The sequence below is a fragment of the Amphiura filiformis genome, chromosome 19, assembly GCF_039555335.1.
Source record: "Amphiura filiformis chromosome 19, Afil_fr2py, whole genome shotgun sequence".
NCBI classification, from domain to species: Eukaryota; Metazoa; Echinodermata; class Ophiuroidea; order Amphilepidida; family Amphiuridae; genus Amphiura; species Amphiura filiformis.
The window spans coordinates 27,172,252-27,191,456 of record NC_092646.1 but is presented as its reverse complement, the minus strand read 5'-3'; the positions used below and the strand labels follow the sequence as shown (position 1 = coordinate 27,191,456).

General features: G+C 37.5%; 1 protein-coding gene across 4 annotated transcripts in view; it reads left to right on the top strand.

Moving 5' to 3' along the window:
• Positions 1–19,205, top strand: part of LOC140141123 (ATP-binding cassette sub-family D member 3-like) — a gene marked incomplete at its 5' end in the record, with an annotated part of 45,758 nt that overhangs the window by 24,246 nt on the left and 2,307 nt on the right. Inside the window, 11 exon segments of one of the 4 annotated variants that reach the window (XM_072162909.1) lie at positions 829–926; positions 4,884–4,975; positions 5,924–6,012; positions 7,646–7,669; positions 11,727–11,802; positions 12,275–12,416; positions 13,739–13,804; positions 15,275–15,388; positions 16,609–16,704; positions 18,021–18,125; positions 19,044–19,100. In XM_072162909.1, the coding sequence (XP_072019010.1) occupies positions 829–926; positions 4,884–4,975; positions 5,924–6,012; positions 7,646–7,669; positions 11,727–11,802; positions 12,275–12,416; positions 13,739–13,804; positions 15,275–15,388; positions 16,609–16,704; positions 18,021–18,125; positions 19,044–19,100 (959 nt within the window). 4 annotated transcript variants of the gene reach the window in all.

Genomic DNA, 19,205 nt, shown 5'->3' with positions numbered 1-19,205 from the left:
GTTTTTCTTTAAAAATTCCTCCATATGGACTTAGTTCCTACTGACAGTTCTTAAAAATGGGGCTGTCAGACAGCAGCGCTCTGTCCATTTTTTTTTTTTTTCAGAAAAGCGGTATTTTAAAAAGGTTCATCTCATGATGCAGTTCATATGTACGTTGGTCAGTTTTCAAGGTCATGAGCCTGGCTTTAATGTTGACATTTTCCTTCAACCTTCTTTGATAAATCCTCCATTTCTCACTTACAATTCCTTAAATGGGGCTTTAAGATGGTAGAGCTTTCCCTACCGACAGTTCCTTATGGCTGTCAGATGGTGGAGCTCTGTCCAATTCTCTTCAAGAAAGCTATTTTTCAAATAACTCTACCTCATACTTCCAATTTCAATTTGCGCAGTCCATATATATAATAATAATGCTGAATATGGTAACTGACAATAAGTTGTGATATTATGCACCTATAATACCATGATACCAATAACATAATTCTATATTAGTTCCAATGACATGCCTATATCCAGAAACAATTGAGCTACAGCACCATTGGTGCTCTTGTTAAGAAGTGTCACTTTTCAATACAGTCTGATTACTTTAACAAATATTAAGTAAGTTTACCCTGGGAATACAGGTAATACACTTGAAGACCCAAGACAATATTGCTTCCAAATGATTGAACTACTTAAAATGATAGTCATAATATAGATTAATTTTAATTACAAAATTACTTTCTGGCAGAGCATAAAATAGGTGACATGGGCTGGCAACAGGAAACTTAACAGCAACCTTTATCAGCATAATCCTTACTGAATTTATGAATTAATTTATTTGTTTTTCAGACATAGCAACAGTAGTAGGATATACCGTCGTCAGTAGACCATTCTTGAACCTGGGTCATAAGCCTTTCTTGAACTTGTCACACTCAGAAATCATGATGGTAAGTATTGTCTACCCAGTTTTGCTGGTGTGTATACATTTTGCTGTCAAACATGGAAATTTGTATGATAAAACTCCTCCAACCGTGGACGCACACTGAAATGTGGATGGTCCTCGGTTGTAAACTTATACAATAGAATCGAGACATATTAAAATTACACTATTAAGGGACCGATCGTTATTTACGGCAGGGGGGGTAATGGGCATTTTGGGAAAAATATCGACAAAAAATTTCGCGTTCCCCCCTCGCGTCCGCTCAAAATTTTCGGATTCCCCCCGTGTTTTCCCGAATTTCTCCATTTAAAACTTCACATTCCCCCCTTGGTTCAACGAAAAATTTCGCGTTCCCCCTCAAGACCCAAAAAAATTTGATTCCCCCTCAAAACGCCCATTACCCCCCCTGTCGTAAATAACGATCACTCCCTAAGTCCCCCATTTGTTAGCACTATAAGCCTGTCCATGGGTAGAGAGGAGATCTTACACTTCCCATAATGCATTTCTTCCATGTTAATTTCTGTACTGATTTGCTATCTAGTGTAGCATGGGTTGATAGTGGTAAAAAAAGTTCCGCAACGAAAAGAGCACATCCATATGTGTTTCTTTCTTGACTATCAACCCATGTTTAGCCAGTCTATTATTCTCAAATTGAAAACAAAGTGAACCTATAAAAAGTAATATGAGTGTCAGGTGCTGTAATGAGGTGATGTATCATGTTGCAAAGGATTCTGGGAAGGGTAAGGTATCTTCCCTGGTCCATGCTTGCCCTATACTATCACGTGTTATTTGCATTTACTAAAATATTAAGCACAACAAATGGTGGAAAATGTCCTTGTATGTTGATGAATGCCAAGGCACACTGTGAATTTAGATAATTGAGTGTGTGGTCCTTGTCTGACAGCAAACTCATGTGGGTTGTTGGGGGATAAATAGGTGTTTGTGTTTGCATACATGTGTGTTTAGGTTGGTGTGAGGTGTGCGGAGAGAGATGGACTGTAAACACATTTTGTATTTGGTTGTGGTGTTTGAAAGAAAATAATAGCAACTTACAGTTTTAGGAGTAATACAAGGTGTCCCATAAAAAGGTTACATGTAGAAAATGATCGCATTTTGTGACGCTACAACAAAACAATGTCATTTTTTCAGATATTATTTATTCATCCTTCTTGTAACTGTTTACTAAGTTTCAAATCCTTATCTTAAAAGCAACTTAACTTATGAGCGCAAGATGACAGGGGTGTCGAGAGTGGCTAACCATCAAAATATCGCATAACAAAAGTTGAACACAACCACAACTTTGTTTTCAGATTTTTCTTTATTACTTTTTATGTTTCTCTTATTTTTCATTGTTGAACTTATTGCACAAAAGAAACATATTGAAAAAATTAAATATTGTACACTGCACTGAAAATAAATCAGTTTTAGAGGTGGTAACAAATAAAGGAAGATGTCATTAGCGAATAACACGTTTTTGGTGAAAGCAGTTCTGAATATTAACAATATTTTGCATTTAGGCCATGCTTGGATTTTGTTCACTTGAAATCGCTGCTATTTGTTTTTACATTTCTGACTGAACTCTTGAAATAAAACTGGACAAGTTTTATTCTTTGTTTATCAGAATAAAGTTCTGCATCTGCCATGCTATGGCTGGGCTTACTCAAGTGCCCCGCCAAATGCACGGTGGCTGTGACGGTGGTATATGAACCTTGTGTTGCATTATGTCACGTAAACAGCTTAGTCAGGAATGCCTGGAATGCGGGCTAAGTACATAGGTTGTGAACTTGACATTCACAGGAGTACTAGTAGAGGGTACATAGATTATGTTATGAAGAGGATATTTATATTTGTTAACATTAACTTAGATTATTTTCAAAAATCTACATGTAACCTTTTTTTGGGACACCCGGTAGTTATAAGTTTATTTTGAAAATAACATTCTCATCTGGATTCTTAAAGGGACTTTATTATCTGTCATGTTGTCACCTCATCCTTTTGGATGTATTGCAATTCACTAGTGATGTAACAGGATTAATTACCATGATAGGTCTACACTAAAAGCATTTTGCTCTTATAACCTGTATAATATGTGTGCAAATATACCACTCTTTTCAAAGACACTAATACAGGTGCGGGTGACTCATACACAAAATCACAGCACAATGTAAAATTTCTATAGAATTACGATCCAAGTCGCTATCCCTATTCATTGATAATCTGTGGTAAAATGCAGAGGAACAGTGTACCTTCTAGTGCAGGGCAATACATTCCAAAATAGTGTTCCTATTTTCCAGAATCCACCTCAAACCTAGTGTAAAGTCACCAGCTGAGCCAAAAAGCAATAGGAAAATCAATAGGAAACAAAGGAATTTCAAGATCAAAATTGATTTTTCAACACCTATTTCCCAAGAAGTTATGGCAAGTAACATATCATTTTTAAAGCTTAGATTTCAACTGTTTGATAATCTAAGATACTCGAAATTGTGACTTTAGACTAGGACCCGGTCCACACGACTGTATTTTTTCCCATCAATTATGATTGTGTCATAATCGTATTATGATATTGTTATCGTGTGTCAATTCAATGTCGTCAGCATAATTCAATCGTGTCATCATTCGCGAATGATGAAAATTTCCATCATTGGGTGTTTTGTAGCAGGATCGTGTCATAATTGCCGATGAAAATTACGCATTTAGTCATTTTATTTATGTTTACTCAATGGACTTCGTAATTGCCGTGGTGTGTGTATAACCAGAATGTATTACAACACAATGAAGAGGTGCTGACCGTGTGGACGTTCTCATCATTCATTTATCATAATCGTGTAATTACGCCACGATGACAAAAATATGCTGGTGTGGACTGGGTCTAGGTTCCTCATGGACGGTCACAATTGGAGTTGAGTCAGTTTACTCTTAAAAATCAGTATAACTCTGCTGCACTGTTGAGTATTAACCAATTGGGCTATTCCAGTTGAAATCCCTACACCCCCTGTGGAAGACACAACTTTATTCTTTCACATAGGGAGTGTGGTTTTCAAATGGGGTTAATGCGAAAGGGGAAATTTATTATTTTTTGCGCTCATCACGTCCCAAGATGCTAACGTGAAAATAACAATGCGCAAATATATTTCTTTTTTGTATACGTTAATGAAATGAAACTTAGAATTGTGAAATTTAACAACAAGAGGAACAAATCAAAATTGGAAAAGCAGGAAAAGTTAATCTTACAAAAATTCTTTTACGGTGCACTTACACTACCCAAATTACCATTTAACCATTACCTAAAGTTTGTTCGGCTTATAATTGGCGAAAAAATGAGACTCATAACATTGTGTATTGATATAGAATGGCAGTTGGGCGCAGCACTTACGCTAGTTGCGCATTGCTGGCGCACGCTTATGTGAATTGACACGCAGTTAGCAAAAACAAAGTAATTTTCACCAATTATAAGCCGAACAAACTTTAGTATTGACACGCACTCCATCCCATTATCCCCTACTTATTTTGTCACATAGAATTACTATAGATCAGGCTACATGATGGTGCGTATGGGGCAAGCCACAGGTCGTGTAGCACTAGCAGGTCGCGAACTCACCAGGCTTGCAGGGTAAGTGACTCCATTCCATTAATCAATTAATGTGGCACCCCCTGGGTATCTTGACTCATTCTGGTATGTTACCATAACAACGCTTGTTTTGGGCTAAATGTTGTTTGTTTTCTTTGCACCTTTTATAGGAGTTATGTTACATATATCTGTTTCAAATAAAACATTCTGTAGTTTTGTTATGTGATGTACTCTAATACCATCCCGGGAGCCAATGGTTGGTAACGTTTATGTCGGAGTTCGGTTATGGGTACATTACTATAATTGTTCAAGATACCTATAGGTCTGGTGCCATATTTAGTCATATTTTTATTTGATAGTTATTGTGCGTACATTGCTAACTCTTTATGTACATAGGAGTATTACCAGGCAGGTCGCATGCTACTAATGATGGCCCAAGCTGTCGGCAGGATAGTATTAGCCGGCCGGGATATGACACGACTGGCTGGGTGAGTGAATAGAGTGATAAGAGTGATACAATTAGGGCTTGAAGCTGCCCTATATTTCCTATTTTTCCTATATTTTTGAACTCTTTCTATACTTTCCTATATTGACTAAATAGATTCATCAGGTTTGTAGATATACAGTAAGATAAATTTCTTTTAAACAAAACCAAATTATGTTACTCTCTATTGGCGGTTTCACCTATCATGATCGATATTCATCATCAGAATGATGCTGGTTGATCCTTATTTCTGGTAGGTAATATGCAACTGTAGAGGGTGTATTTACAGTCAGGGAAGGATGGATCATGCATGTGACTTAGGTAGTGGGCCCCCATGTCAATGCAGTACTTTAAAACCGGATTTTAAAAAAAAAATTTAATAATGAAATTTTCAGAAAGCTTAGTATTATAATATACAAAGCAACAATTTAAAAATTGATTTATAGGTTGATAATGCGCATCATCATATGTTGGGAGAGAAATTGGACGCAATAATGCACGCATGCTGAGATAATGATGCGTCCAATGGGGTTTGATAGGATGAAAACATTTTAATCTGTACCCAGATTCAGGCATGAGAATTTTCGCGCTTTTGCCTGAACTCAGGCTATTTTGTTGTCCAAATTTATGCATTTATTTCCAGCTGTTTTGGGCCTTTAAAAGCCGAATTCTCACCATTTTTCAGGCAGTTTTTCAGAAAAAAGTTTGAGAAAAAAGCCATTCTCATGCCTAAGAGCAGCCAGTGCACATAAACATGCTCTGTTTGCATCAGTTATATGTTGTGTTGGACCTCGGAATATTCCTCATTACGAAAATGAATATCATTTAAACAACTGATAAGCATTTAAATAAGTTTTCTTTGTATTGTTCAGTATCGGATGCAATGTCAAGGTGAGACAATTAATGTGATTTCAAATTTTTTTTAACAATATGTTGTCTTTTCCCTCTCCAGATTCACTCAAAGAGTCACAGAACTGATGGATGTGTTGAAGGACCTCAATGCTGGACGTTATGAGAGGACCATGGTCAGGGAGTCCAAGGGTAAGGCTAAACCAGTGCTATACGGTGCGACCAATTTAGGCGCATTGGTGACTAGATTTTTTCTGATGCGACTAAACCTTCAATCCTTGGCGCCAATGGCGACCAACTGTTGAAGCTTTTATTAGCCAGCAAATGCAAAAGCGTGTAAATAATGTAGTGTTCAATAGTACAAATGTACGGCTATGAATATAATGACATCTCAATGAGGACTTTCTGGAAAACATATCTATAGGCCTACACTGTACATGCTGTGTATGGAGTATGTAGATTGAGTACAGCAACTATGATTCATTCAACGCAACATGTGGCTGTGACACGACAGGGAAACCCCCTTAAAATTGAACGTAGATATAAACATTGTGGCAGAATGACTTCGATCAAGAAAAGTTGGAATACGGTGCGTTGGCGCCTCAGTTTTTTTACTTGGGAGCAAAATTTGGGCGCCTAAATTTATAAAGTTAGGAGCCATTGGCTCCTCAATCAGTTTTTGCACCGTACAACACTGGGCTAAACAATAGGTCAAAAGAATAAGCATCAAATTCAACAACCTTGGCATACAAGAAATGCATATAACATTGATATGTCAGTTGTTATCTACTATTCGCCGTCGTAGTGCACGTTAGAATATGACCAATGCTAGGTCAACTGGATCACACTTTATTTGTTACGAACCACTGATCGAAATGATCGCAACACAAAGCCTATGGCATATCAAAATTCGGAACAGGTGTATGAGCCCAGGCTTGCACTACGACAGCGAATTCAAATTAGAAGTCCACCTCTGTCGACTATTTTTCACCTGTTCAAGTTGGTGACGTCAACGCTTTGAGACAGCTGTATTGTGGATGTATCTATGCATTGTCTTTAATGGTGTGTATGTGTATGCCAGCGCTTTGAACGATGGCTCGCAATTTGAAGAGGCGCCCCAATGAAATGTGCACTGACGTACTGACTTGCCTGGATGAAAAATAGTATATAGTGGAAGCTTTCATCATGATTAGCTGTGGATTCTTGTTGACAAAACTATCAGGAGTTGACCATGATGGCTGTCCCTAGACTGGAGAACTCAGTCTTCAATGATATTCCATCATTTACCTGTTGGTCATGTAATGCCTATCATTTGAACACTGAGCTATTATCATAAATCCTTTGTGGAGCAGTTTCAGACAATAGCTTGGGATTATCGGAGCACAGGTTACTTTTGAATCCTTTTCCACACCTCCCACCAGGCATGTGAAATATCAGCGTTTCCGTGGATTTACACGTTTTTAATAGAGCCATTTTCAAAACACTTGTCGCTTGCAACAAATGAATGTCAAAGATCATAAAATACAAATTTTGTGTACTTCCGCTACATGGAATACAGCTATATTAGGTTATATCTGGGCTGATCCTTGTTTGAAAGCGGTTTTGAAAAGAGCATTACATAGTTACAAGTAAGGTAATGGTCCATATCATGTCTGGGCACAGGCCGGAGTACACCCATATCTCTTTCAAAGCATTAGGGCAAGACTTAACAACACTAATATTTTGGGTGATATGGGTTTTCCACACCTCCCACAAGGCATCTGAAATGTCAGCATTTATCGATATATATCGGCCGTCCACAACATTATTTCTTGCTTTATTGCAGCAAGGATTGCTACAGGTGGCCGAGGTGATTATACCGTAGTTGTTGAATGTATTGCCATAGTTTTCACTTATCGTCGTTCGGCAGGAAAAACCTCCTATGTGTCATTGGCCCCTGAACATGCTTGAAGCAAAACCTCCTATGTAAATTGTTGGCAGTTTTGTTTTAAACATGTTTAGGAGCCACAAGCACATAGGAGGTTTTTCCTGCCCAACAATGTTATGTACTTAGCACATGAATATATTTTCTTTTAATTTGGCTGAATGATTTTATTGTACCCTTTGCATTAAATCCTATAGCGACAATATTGGTTATAATGTTAACCCTGATGCGCTAATTCATTTGAAGAATGCAACATAAAAGCACTTTATATATTTATGAAGGTTGTCATTCATCCTGGTATAATTAAATATAAAATTGAACCTCTAAAACTATTCAACTGGACTCTTTTGAGAAGCTTGGTATCGCACCTGGGATCCATTTCCCTAAACTTTTAACCCTTTTGTAACTCAAGTATCTGTTCGTAAAGTTACTAATACCCAATACTAGATGTAGCTTTATGAAGGGTCCCTGTAGTAAATCCCCACTTACAAAGGGTACTGTTCATAAGTAAGTTTAGTGAAATGGAAGTCGTTGTAAGTTATGAATGATTTTAAGACTTGCAAAGCTTCATAAAGTTTAGTGAAATCTACCCCTTATCCTAGTTGTAATTAAAAAAAACATACCTTAGTAGTTGGACTCAAAATCGATGACCTCTAGCAACGCCATCTTGTCATAGGTCAATGACCTGCCGCCAGACCAACAGTCGGCCTGAAGATGCACATAGGATAAGGTGCGATACCATAGCATCTCAAAAACCTGAGTCCAGGTGAATATTTTTACGAGGTCAATTTTATATGAAAGCACTTTGTCATTTTTAATTTCTTTTGATGAACTGTGACCTAGCTTAGCCATAAATTGTAATTCTTATCTTAACCCTAACACCAGCTATAACTGTTACACTAATTCTTATAATGCTACCCTAGTATTGTATGCTTCATTAATCCTTATTAATGTTAATGCTAAATGGAGCTGTATCTCTAACACTTGATCATATGGAGGAAGGGTTGTTGTAGTGGTTGTCTCACTCGCTTCTCACCACTGCAGGCGGGGTTCAATTCACCCAGTTGCCACATGTCAGTGTGGTTTCCGATCCATGCATGTCCTCCTATAGTTTATATCTGGATGCTCTGGTTTTATGATCAGACCTCTTCCCCTATCCCTGTAAAGTCATATTAAGTTAGCATCCCTTTAATTTAGTAGCCTCTGAGCACTAATAATATGCCTGGCTTCAACCAATTGTTACAAAAAATTAAAAATACTGAAGAAGCTGTAACCCATATTTCGACACACTATAAACTTATAAGCCAATCCTAAATATAACTGTAACCCTAATCTTTACATCAAACAGACCTAACTGTAACTAATAGTTTACCCAAGTATTGTCCAACTTTTAACCTCACCCTAAATTGATCTAACATTAACATTAACTCAATAAATCTGGTAAAATCTTACAAAGCAAAATCACTGTGCATGGGTGAGGACCGTGAGGATTAACCCTAATGCTCGAAGTGGCTTTTGGCTATCGGAGAGGAAAGAAGGAACAAAAAAGGAGAGAAGATGAACAAAAAAGTTGGAGTTTCCCTAGGTTTTGAATCGCAAGACCCCTCGCATGCTAAGCACTCCATAAGCGAAATGCAGCCACGGGTGTTGCGCTGGCTCGGCCAACAAAACCGTGTGTGTATGACTTAGGGTGATTGCATCACATTGGATGCATACATGCAACCATGACCTACATACATGTACTTGCAAAGTGCATGTTGTTTGTTTGTATACCTTCAGTGTACATGCTTTAATTTCTGCATTTGCTATGAGAAAACATTGCAATACCGTGCAATGAGTCAATGGTGGGGAACTATCCAAAAGTACCTGTCTGCTACTGTAAAAGTGGAAATTTCCAGGGTATTTAATTTTCTCACTTTTCGCACAGAACACAGCTACTGCGAAAATAAAAACACACAAATATGTTCTTTTATTGTATAGGTCTATGTAAGAAAACTCAAAATCACAAAATTAAAAACAAGCAATGTAGTTCAAAATCGGCAAAGCGTGAAAAATTACACATACGAAAATTTCCAGTTTTACAGTAGTCAGATAAGAATGTTACATCAGTTTACATAATTTATATATATTGTGTCAGTTACTTTGAATCAAAACTAACTGCAACCTAAATGGCCTAATATTACTAATTGCTTTTACCAAATTAACTACCCCAAATCATGACCTGACCAAAGTGACCATAAACCTGATCCCTGACCTTAACCTTTCCTATCCAGTGAATGACAATCAGCCCCCCCCCCCCCAAAAAAAAATGAGATTGGTTGCTTGTCGACCACTTTCCTTGGGTGGGTTGGTCAGTCAATAGAATTCCAGTCTATCATATCTTAAACAGTTGGGTTTTCTAGAAATTATTGTCGTCAGATGTATATTGTCGTTGGGCAGGAAAAACCCTTATGTGCTTCAGGCTCCTGAACATGTTTAAAACAAAACTGCCAACAGGTTGCATAGGAGGTTTTGCTTTAAACATGTTCAGGGGCCAATGACACATACAAGGTTTTATGATTTTTTCCATAGTCCTTATGTGAGCAATTAGTAAAATGGCATGCACAAGACAACACCAGTGGGTTTTTCCAGTTAAAATCCATACACCCCCTATGGAAGACATGATCGTAATCTTCCACACAGGGAGTGTGAATTTCAAATGTGGTTGCCTGAATGGGTGGCTCCATTTGCTATCTATACCCCCTGTATGGGAGATTAAGGACATGTCTTCAATAAGAAAAACTACACTTTATGATGTTCAATGTTGACCACCACCTTTCCTCATTAGGGGATTTGAATGTTTTAAATTTGTATAAGCAGACCATGTATAACTATGATGTTTTTTGTATATTTTAGTTGTGATTGGAATGTTGTTTTGTTTGTCATAGACATTCTTACTTGCACAATAGATGTAATTAGACTCTGTCCACAAACCCTGGTGCTAAATTCCCCCAATATTTTGACAAGGGGGATGGTCCATACAATCATCCCCCCCCCCCATGTTGATGCCTAATTGTGGGTTTCTGACCAAATTAACCTCATAATTTTTGGCCATTGTAGCTTAAAAAGAGCAAATTTTTGCATTCTTCACACCAATTTGGCAAAATTTTTTGCTCGCTTCACATGCATTTGTACCTTAAACTTATAAAGAAACATACGTTTCTTTATAGAGGTAGTGCCTTTTGGAATAAACTTCCAACTGATGTTAGATGCAACCTGTCAAATATGAGTGTGAATACTTTTAAATCAACTGTAATCAAGTAATTATATTTAAATTGTTTGATTTTTACATGTTGCTATTGCTATGTTGAATTTTATCTAATATGTGAAATGTTTATATTTAATATTTGTTTGTATAATTTTAATTAATCAGGGTCTCATGGGAGACCAGTATTGTATTACTGAACTGAGTAACCCTGAATAAATAAAGATTTACTACTACTACTACTACTACTTATTCTGTCACCAAAAGGTGCTGAATTCACTATACTTAAGGGGGTACTACACCCCTGCCCAATTTTGTACCTATTTTTGCATTTTTCTCAAAAATTATAGCGCCTTGGGGGCAAGTAAGATATGTATATTATAGGGGCAAGGACTACAACTACTGCACTGGAAATTTTATTTCAGCACAGACAACAGTTGTGGAGTTACAGTCAAAAATGAGGGAAAACCAATATTTGATCAATAAATCAATAACTACTTGCTTTGAGTTGCTGAATTTTCAGTACAGTAGTTGTAGTCCTTGCCCCTATATATATATATCTTACTTGTTACCAATGTGCTATAATTTTTGAGATAAATGCAAAGTAGGCCCAAAATTGGCCAGGGGTGTAGTACCCCCTTAAAGAAATTTGTTCCAAACTCTACACCACTGAAAAGAACTCAGGACCTTATTTAATCCTTGAAACCCGTACAATAAATTTCCTAATATTCGTTTTAGATTCAGACAGTGAAGATGACCGTGAACCCTTAGTACCAGGCAGTGGACATATCATCCATCAAGACTATATCATCAAGTGAGTACATAGTTGATTTGGAATCAATGTTGGCTTATACCAATATGACTGTTGTCGCAAATAGTATTGTAATAATAACTACCATACTTTAAAGTAGTTGTCTTAATCATATATAAATAAATATAATAAATGAATAAATAAAATAAGTAAATATTCATACAAACTAATTTGGTCCCCACAGTTAGAGAATTTGTTTAATCACCAAAGTTTCTATAAAAGAGACAGAAAAAGGTTTGTTGAAACCACAGAATAAACAGCTCTTTTCAGAGCCACCTGACTGTACAAAAATACTTAAGTGATTGGTAGTCATTTACTTAGGTATTCATAGTCTTTGAATATCTGTCCTTAAAATAACCAAGAAGTATGATTTTGGTTTTAAATAAGCAATCTCTAGAAAATCTTTCATTTGTTTGTAGAGGTAATAGTAACAGCTAACCTATAATTTTTTTGTATTTTTTTTGTCTTTACTCAGGTTCGAGCAGGTGCCTCTCTGTACACCAAATGGTGATGTGCTTGTGAGAGAGATGACATTCGAGGTCAAATCAGGGGTCAACGTACTAGTGTGTGGGCCTAATGGGTGTGGAAAGAGTTCATTATTTAGGATCTTGGGAGAGGTGAGTTTTTGTTCTTTTGTCCTTTCATACCCACTGCTAAAGCATGTGTGAACATAATATGCAGATCTGTGAAGGCTGTGTTATAGTGTGACATCATTGCGGTTGATTTTCCATTCCGACAGACGCTGCATGCCCAGTTCTTCTCAGCTACTCTTGGCATATTTCCTGCTCAAGTGATTAGTTGTCCATCGATTTGTTCACATTATCAAGGTTTTCTACTGCAGAAAACACTAAGGCCTATTGTAACCACTGCAGGGAATAATAAGCCGCTGCCACTGTTGCAACGGAAAAACGTCTAGACTATTCGGAACAAGGTTCTATCCGAAAATGCATGCTATATGTATGTACGCCTGTCAAACGCATGCTTTAGTTATCGTGCACGCATTGCAAAAGCCTACTGGGGCATTGCTAGGAAAGCACGAGAAACAAAAATGCACATTTTGCGCATGCGTTTGCAGGGAGAACCTCATTTTGGTAGCAAGATGGCAGATCCATGCAAAGGGCAAATAGACTAGCTGTTAGTCATCTAGAATTCAAGCCTGATTTTCTTGTCTTGGTTAAGCTGGATGTTGTATCCAACTAATAATGAAAACAGAATTTGAAATAATGTTATAATGTTGTAAAAATTAGTATGCCCTTTTATATCCTTTTAATAAGTTGAAAGCTCTCCAGAGCAGTAGTACTGCAATATATTTCCATTTTCTTACTGATCATCAGTGGTTTGTTACTTACATTGTTTTATCCTCATCATTAATTAATGTTGTCTTGAAATGAGGGGATAACATTCATGGTGATGCATGTATGAAAGAATGTGGGAGCAGTGTGGCATACTGGTTAAGGTATTTGCCTTTGGTGCAAGAGGTTCAAGTCTCCGCAGGACCCCCAAAAACTATTAAAAAACGCTCTCATGTGGCTCATTTGGAAAAAGGCGGGGCAGATGACCCATGTTGAAAAGACCTTGTTACAGTCGGTTCTAATCAGGGTAATATGCCCAATTGTTGCCAACACTTGCCTGTCCTGTAAAAATTCCCCGATCAGCTGTATATGGTGGCCCACTTCACCAGATCACTTGTGTCTGGCCAAAGATTCATCAGTGTTATCTTCCAGATTTCTACTGTTAATGCATTGATATGCTTGACAATGACATACATTTTTTTAAAAGATCTAAGATTTGTTGTGTAATTGATAAATGAGATTATATTATTGAACCAGATTTTAGTTGTTAATGTGTAGATATGTTTGACATAAAAATTTGTAAAAAACATTGTAAGATTTGGTGTTTAATTGATGAATGAGATAACCTGTCTTTGTTGTCTACACAGTTGTGGCCATTATTTGGAGGCAAGGTTACCAAACCACAAGCCAAGAAACTCTTCTATGTACCCCAGGTATGTATCTATGAAAGCTTAAAACATTAATGAATTATACTGTAAAGGAGTATTTTGTGATCCTTAGCATCCTCTTTTTATAACATTTTTCAGTAGATATCAACGAAAAAAGCTTATTCCCAAAATTTCAATCGATTTCGATTTTGCGTTTGAGATTTACGCATGGTTATGTGTATTATACTGCTCCATGGTCAATGTTGTAATTTCATTCTGGTGTACCAGAACGTAATTCAAATTTGACAATATTTTTGCTAAATGAATTAATCTGTAAGAAAGTTTTTGTACATAAACATGTACATATAGTTTCCAGTGGTATAAAAATCTCAACTTTTTTTGAGAAAAGTGGGGGGATGAGGCTGTGGATCACGAAATGCCCTTTTAATACCTTCAGTCAGTAAAAATATTTTGTCTTTCCAGCTGACCTCAGTATAGGCCTGTTGTTGATACATATATTTTGTTGTTGACATGTATGTTAACAAAATTTTTGAATTGAGTGCACTAAGCTCAGTAAAGCTCTAAACACTGACAAATTGACAGTATAGCTTTGTAGACAATTAAAGACCATACATAATATGTGACCATCCAGCACAACTGAGCCCTGAAGTCGCCAATCATCATTTTTGAGATATTCAACCAAAATATTCTGCTTGAAATTAGCTTTAAAATGATGTATATCATGTCTATAGTACTTGACATTTAAGTAGTGAAAAATCAATAAAACAGTCAATAAATCCTTTGTTTCCTATTGTTTATTGTTAAAGGAGGATTTCGTGATCCTAGCATCCTCTTTTTATGACATTTTTCAGTAGATATCCACGAAAAAAGCTTATTTCCAAAATTTCAGTTAATTCCGATTTTGCGTTTGCGAGTTATGCATGATTATGTGTATTACACTGCTCCATAGACAATGTGTTGTAATTTCGCCAGAACAAAATTCAAATTTGGCAATATTTTTGCTAAACGAATTAATCTGCAAGAAATATTTGGTACATAAACATTATGTAGCCAGAGGTATCCAGTGGTGTAAAAATCTCAACTTTTTTTTGGGAAAAGTGGGGGATGAGGCTGTGGATCACGAAATGCCCTTTAAGTTCAATGGAGCATATCTCAATAGTGGCACTGGCGACATTCGGGCTCAGGTGTGGAGGATAGTCACATATGTGAGATGAACAAGGGGAATGAGTCGGATGCTGCTAATATTGTTTTTGAGATATTGGCAAAAACAGTGTTCAAATTCTTTTGTTTTATATTGTTTTCAGCCATTGATCGATTGCTCATGATTCGGTAACCAGATGTCCAATTTTGATGGGGTTTGCATCAAGATGTAGCATTTGTAAACTGACAGAAATTGATGTAAAAGATTTCTGATTGAAAATTGCCGACATATGACTCATTCCCCTTGATCATGTCACATATAAGTCATCAAAAACATACTGTCATTTTCTGTTGATATCATTATTGTTGCTATAGAGACCATACATGACACTAGGGACCCTACGGGATCAAATCATCTATCCTGACAACAAAGAGGACATGTTAAGAAAAGGCATCACCGATAAGGATCTGGAAGATTCCATGGCAAAGGTAGGTGAAACTTTATCAAATTGAAATTTATATATTTATTTTTATGCCTCCACCGCGAGGCATACTGTTTTTGCAATGTCCGTGCTTCCGTCCTTCCGTCCTTCTGTCCTTCCGTGCTTCCGAGCTTCCGTGCTTCCGTCCGGACGCTATATCTCGGGCATGCATGGGCGGATTGACTTCAGATTTTCAGGATAGGTGGGTCATGGTCAAAAACTCTGGCTACTTTTTTTTGGGTGAGGTTCAAGGTCATATACTGAGGTTAAAGGTCATTTGAGGTCAGGGGGCCCATTTTCCTTATTTACCTCTTTTCTCAGAGACTAGGGGTCGCACGTTCCTCAAACTTGGTGGGTGGGTGCATCTTGACCCCAGGCAGAACGAGTTTGTATTGGTTAGTGGGTCAAGGTCACCTGAGGTCACCCAGGGGTCATCTGAGGTCAAATGAGCAAAAACTGTTGTATGGCCATGATACTTGGTACATACAATCAACATTTAGAGCCAAATTTTTGGAAGGTCATTTTGGGGTCATCTGGGGTCACCCGAGGTCAAATTAGTAAAATCTGTCGTATGGGCATGAAACTTGGTGGGTACAGTCAACATTTAGAGCGAAATTTTTGAAGGTCATTTTGAGGTCATCCAGGGGTCATCTGAGGTCAAATTAGTAAAAACTAGCATATGGGCATGAAACTTGGTGGGTACAGTCAACATTTAGAGCCAAATTTTTGGGAGGTCATATTGGGGTCATCCAGGGGTCATCTGAGGTCAAATTAGTAAAAACTGTCATACGTGCATGAAACTTGGTGGGTACAGTCAACATTTAGAGCCAAATATTTGGAAGGTCATTTTGGGGTCATCCAGGGTCACCCAGAGATTATCTGAGGTCAAATTGATAAAAACTGCTTTGTATCAACTGTTGAGTGCCACATCGCTCCCTTTGGTGGAGGCATCACGGTCGACGCTGTGCGTCGAAAACCGCGACATCCGAGAACCGCGGTCCATCTAGTTTATTTATGGCATCTGTATACTAATCAGGCAGTCAAGTTAGCTCAATAGATAAGGCGTTCGACTATGGTGTGTGAAGTTACGGGTTCGAACCCTGGTGATGTTTAGTATGCTCGATTGATCGGCCTGACGCTCTGAAAAGAGAAGAAAACAAAGAGCATTTCTGTATAATCAATTGAGTAATAATTCAGCTTTGGAAATGATGACTGTTTGTTTTGCAGGTGCAACTAGCTAATATCCTGGAGAGAGAGGGAGGTTGGGATTCAGTTCAAGATTGGATGGATGTACTCAGTGGAGGAGAGAAACAACGAGTAGCTGTAAGTAGCGCATGGGATGTTTGGTCAACTGACAGTTTAATTTTGACTATTGATTTATTTTGGGGGCACGACACAGGATTTACATTAAATATGTGTATTGATTAAGAGATGGCTTCAGAACCCAACTATTGGTGGACCGCAGACGCATTGGCAGAACTGGCAATTGGGCCTGGTTTCTATTATTCGGAACAATTGAATAGGTTTAAACTGCACATTCTCTCTGCCAGGAGTCGACCAGCAGTTGGGGGTTGAAGTCATCTCCAATGCATCTTGTATGAATTTTGTTTCATTTTATTTAGGTTTCAAGCCAAGGATTAAGAAACACAGAAAAGAATACTTACTTCAGTCTAAGATACAAGAAAGATTGCACTAAACATTATATTATATCAACTATTCAGCAAGCAAAAAACATACAATATTAGAAATACTGATACCGTTACCTACAAAGTTTGAATAATTAGATAAATTGAAATCAAACATCGGGTCCAGCCTGATTACAGGTAATTAAAAACATAGATTGCACACTCATTCTTAGTAGATATTGCTTCAAAAAGTGTTGTATTACTTCTTTCTTGAAAATATCTTGACATTGCTGAGATTGCACAGAAGGTGGGAGTTAGTGCCATATGACACATTGATTGCATTATATATAAAGGTTTTTTGGTCATGTGTGCCCATACAAGGCTTGAACAGCACATGTGTTCCAGACTATAGTCTGTCCACCTAGAAGTACAAAGTAAATAGACCTCGGAAACTGGAGGAATGAGAATAATAATTCAGTGTAATGCTTCTATGGCGCGCCAACTGCTGCGCGATTTGTGCACTACGCTCTTTACGCGTTGCGTCGCGCTCGCGTGTGACGCAAAGCATCGACCCCCGATGCCACAGATTTGGTTTATACTTCTAAGTGGACAGACTGTAGTTGAATGTTTATTATACCATCTAGAAAATAAGTTAAAATGAAATCTATACACAACTTATTGAATAGTGAGTACTATTCAATCCACACTACCCTGTGGAAGATTTTGGAAATATGTACTACAGGGGGAGTATGAATTCCAATACAATTAGCACATTAGACAGTTCTGTTTGAATTTCATATACCCTCTGAAAAAGATTCAACCTGAATCTTCCACTGATGGAGGGTGAATTTCAAATGGAGCTGTCTAATGTGTTTGTACCATTTGAAATTCATACTCCCCCTGTGGAAGATATTTCCAAAGTCTTCTACAAGAGTAGTGTGGATTTTAAATGCAAGAGCCCATTGTCCCTCATCTCTGTTCATATTTATTTTGATGTGTATAAATTTTTTGTAGATGTCTCGACTGTTTTATCACAAGCCTCAGTTTGCCATCTTGGATGAATGCACTAGTGCGGTTAGTGTGGATGTGGAGGGATATATCTATTCACATGCAAGAGAGGTAAGATCTGATTTAAATAGTTTCAAAGTTATAATGATGTATATTCATACGTATTAACGTAAATAGAAAGCAAATTTATACTTCTCGCTACTCAAATTTGGTACACTCACCGGAGCGCTTTCAACGGGTCAACCAGCGTCTTCAGTGATATTATTGCTCTGAAGATTGTTGTTAAAAGTGTTAGAAAGGGAGTCCAAGGACTTCCCTCGCAGGGTCTTGGAAGCAATCCATATTAGAACTAAAAGACCCAGACTGAACCGTGACAAAGGGTTGGACATCGACCCTGTCTGGGACAACCTCCTGACCCCCGGAACCAAGGGGCGGCACAACATCTTCAAGTTTGGCGTCATCAACATCTGTGGCGTCATCGGAGGTGTCCTAGTACTACATCACTAGCAACAACAATCTTCAGAGCAATAACATCTGCTGAAGACGCCGGTTGACCCGGTGAAAGCGCTCTGGTGAGTGTACCAAATTTGAGTAGCGTAGAAGTATAAATTTGCTTTCTAGTTTCAAAGTTTTTTAGCAAAATAATCTAACCCTTAAGGCTTCAATCTGTCCCTCTTCTTTCTTGTTGCTCAAAAAGAGAATAAATAAATAAAATAAACAATAAATGATTTAAATTAAGATAAATAAATAACAAAATAGTTCAAGTTTGAGTGAAATTGCTATGATTTTGGGTACAAAGCATCTTGTATAAGCCTGTTTTACTTTATATTTAATAAAAAAATGCAGTGATTTATAGTGTGCTACAAACAGATCCTAGACGTTGATCCGCAAGCCTCAGCATACTTTTCAGTTATTTGAGGGGGTGGAGGTAATCAAATCTTTCAGAACATGATGATTACACATTCAAATGTGTATTCCTATGCTACATACAAATCTATTTCAAATTGTTTCAATGTTTTTTTTCATCAGGTGGGAATCACTCTGTTCACAGTCTCACACAGAAGATCACTATGGAAACATCATGAGGTAAGTATAACCCCGTGAGAACTACCTGCCGATTGGTCAAAAAGAAGTTTTCATTATCAATTAGACCAATCAGCAACATTGTTAGAATAATTTCACCACACAAAA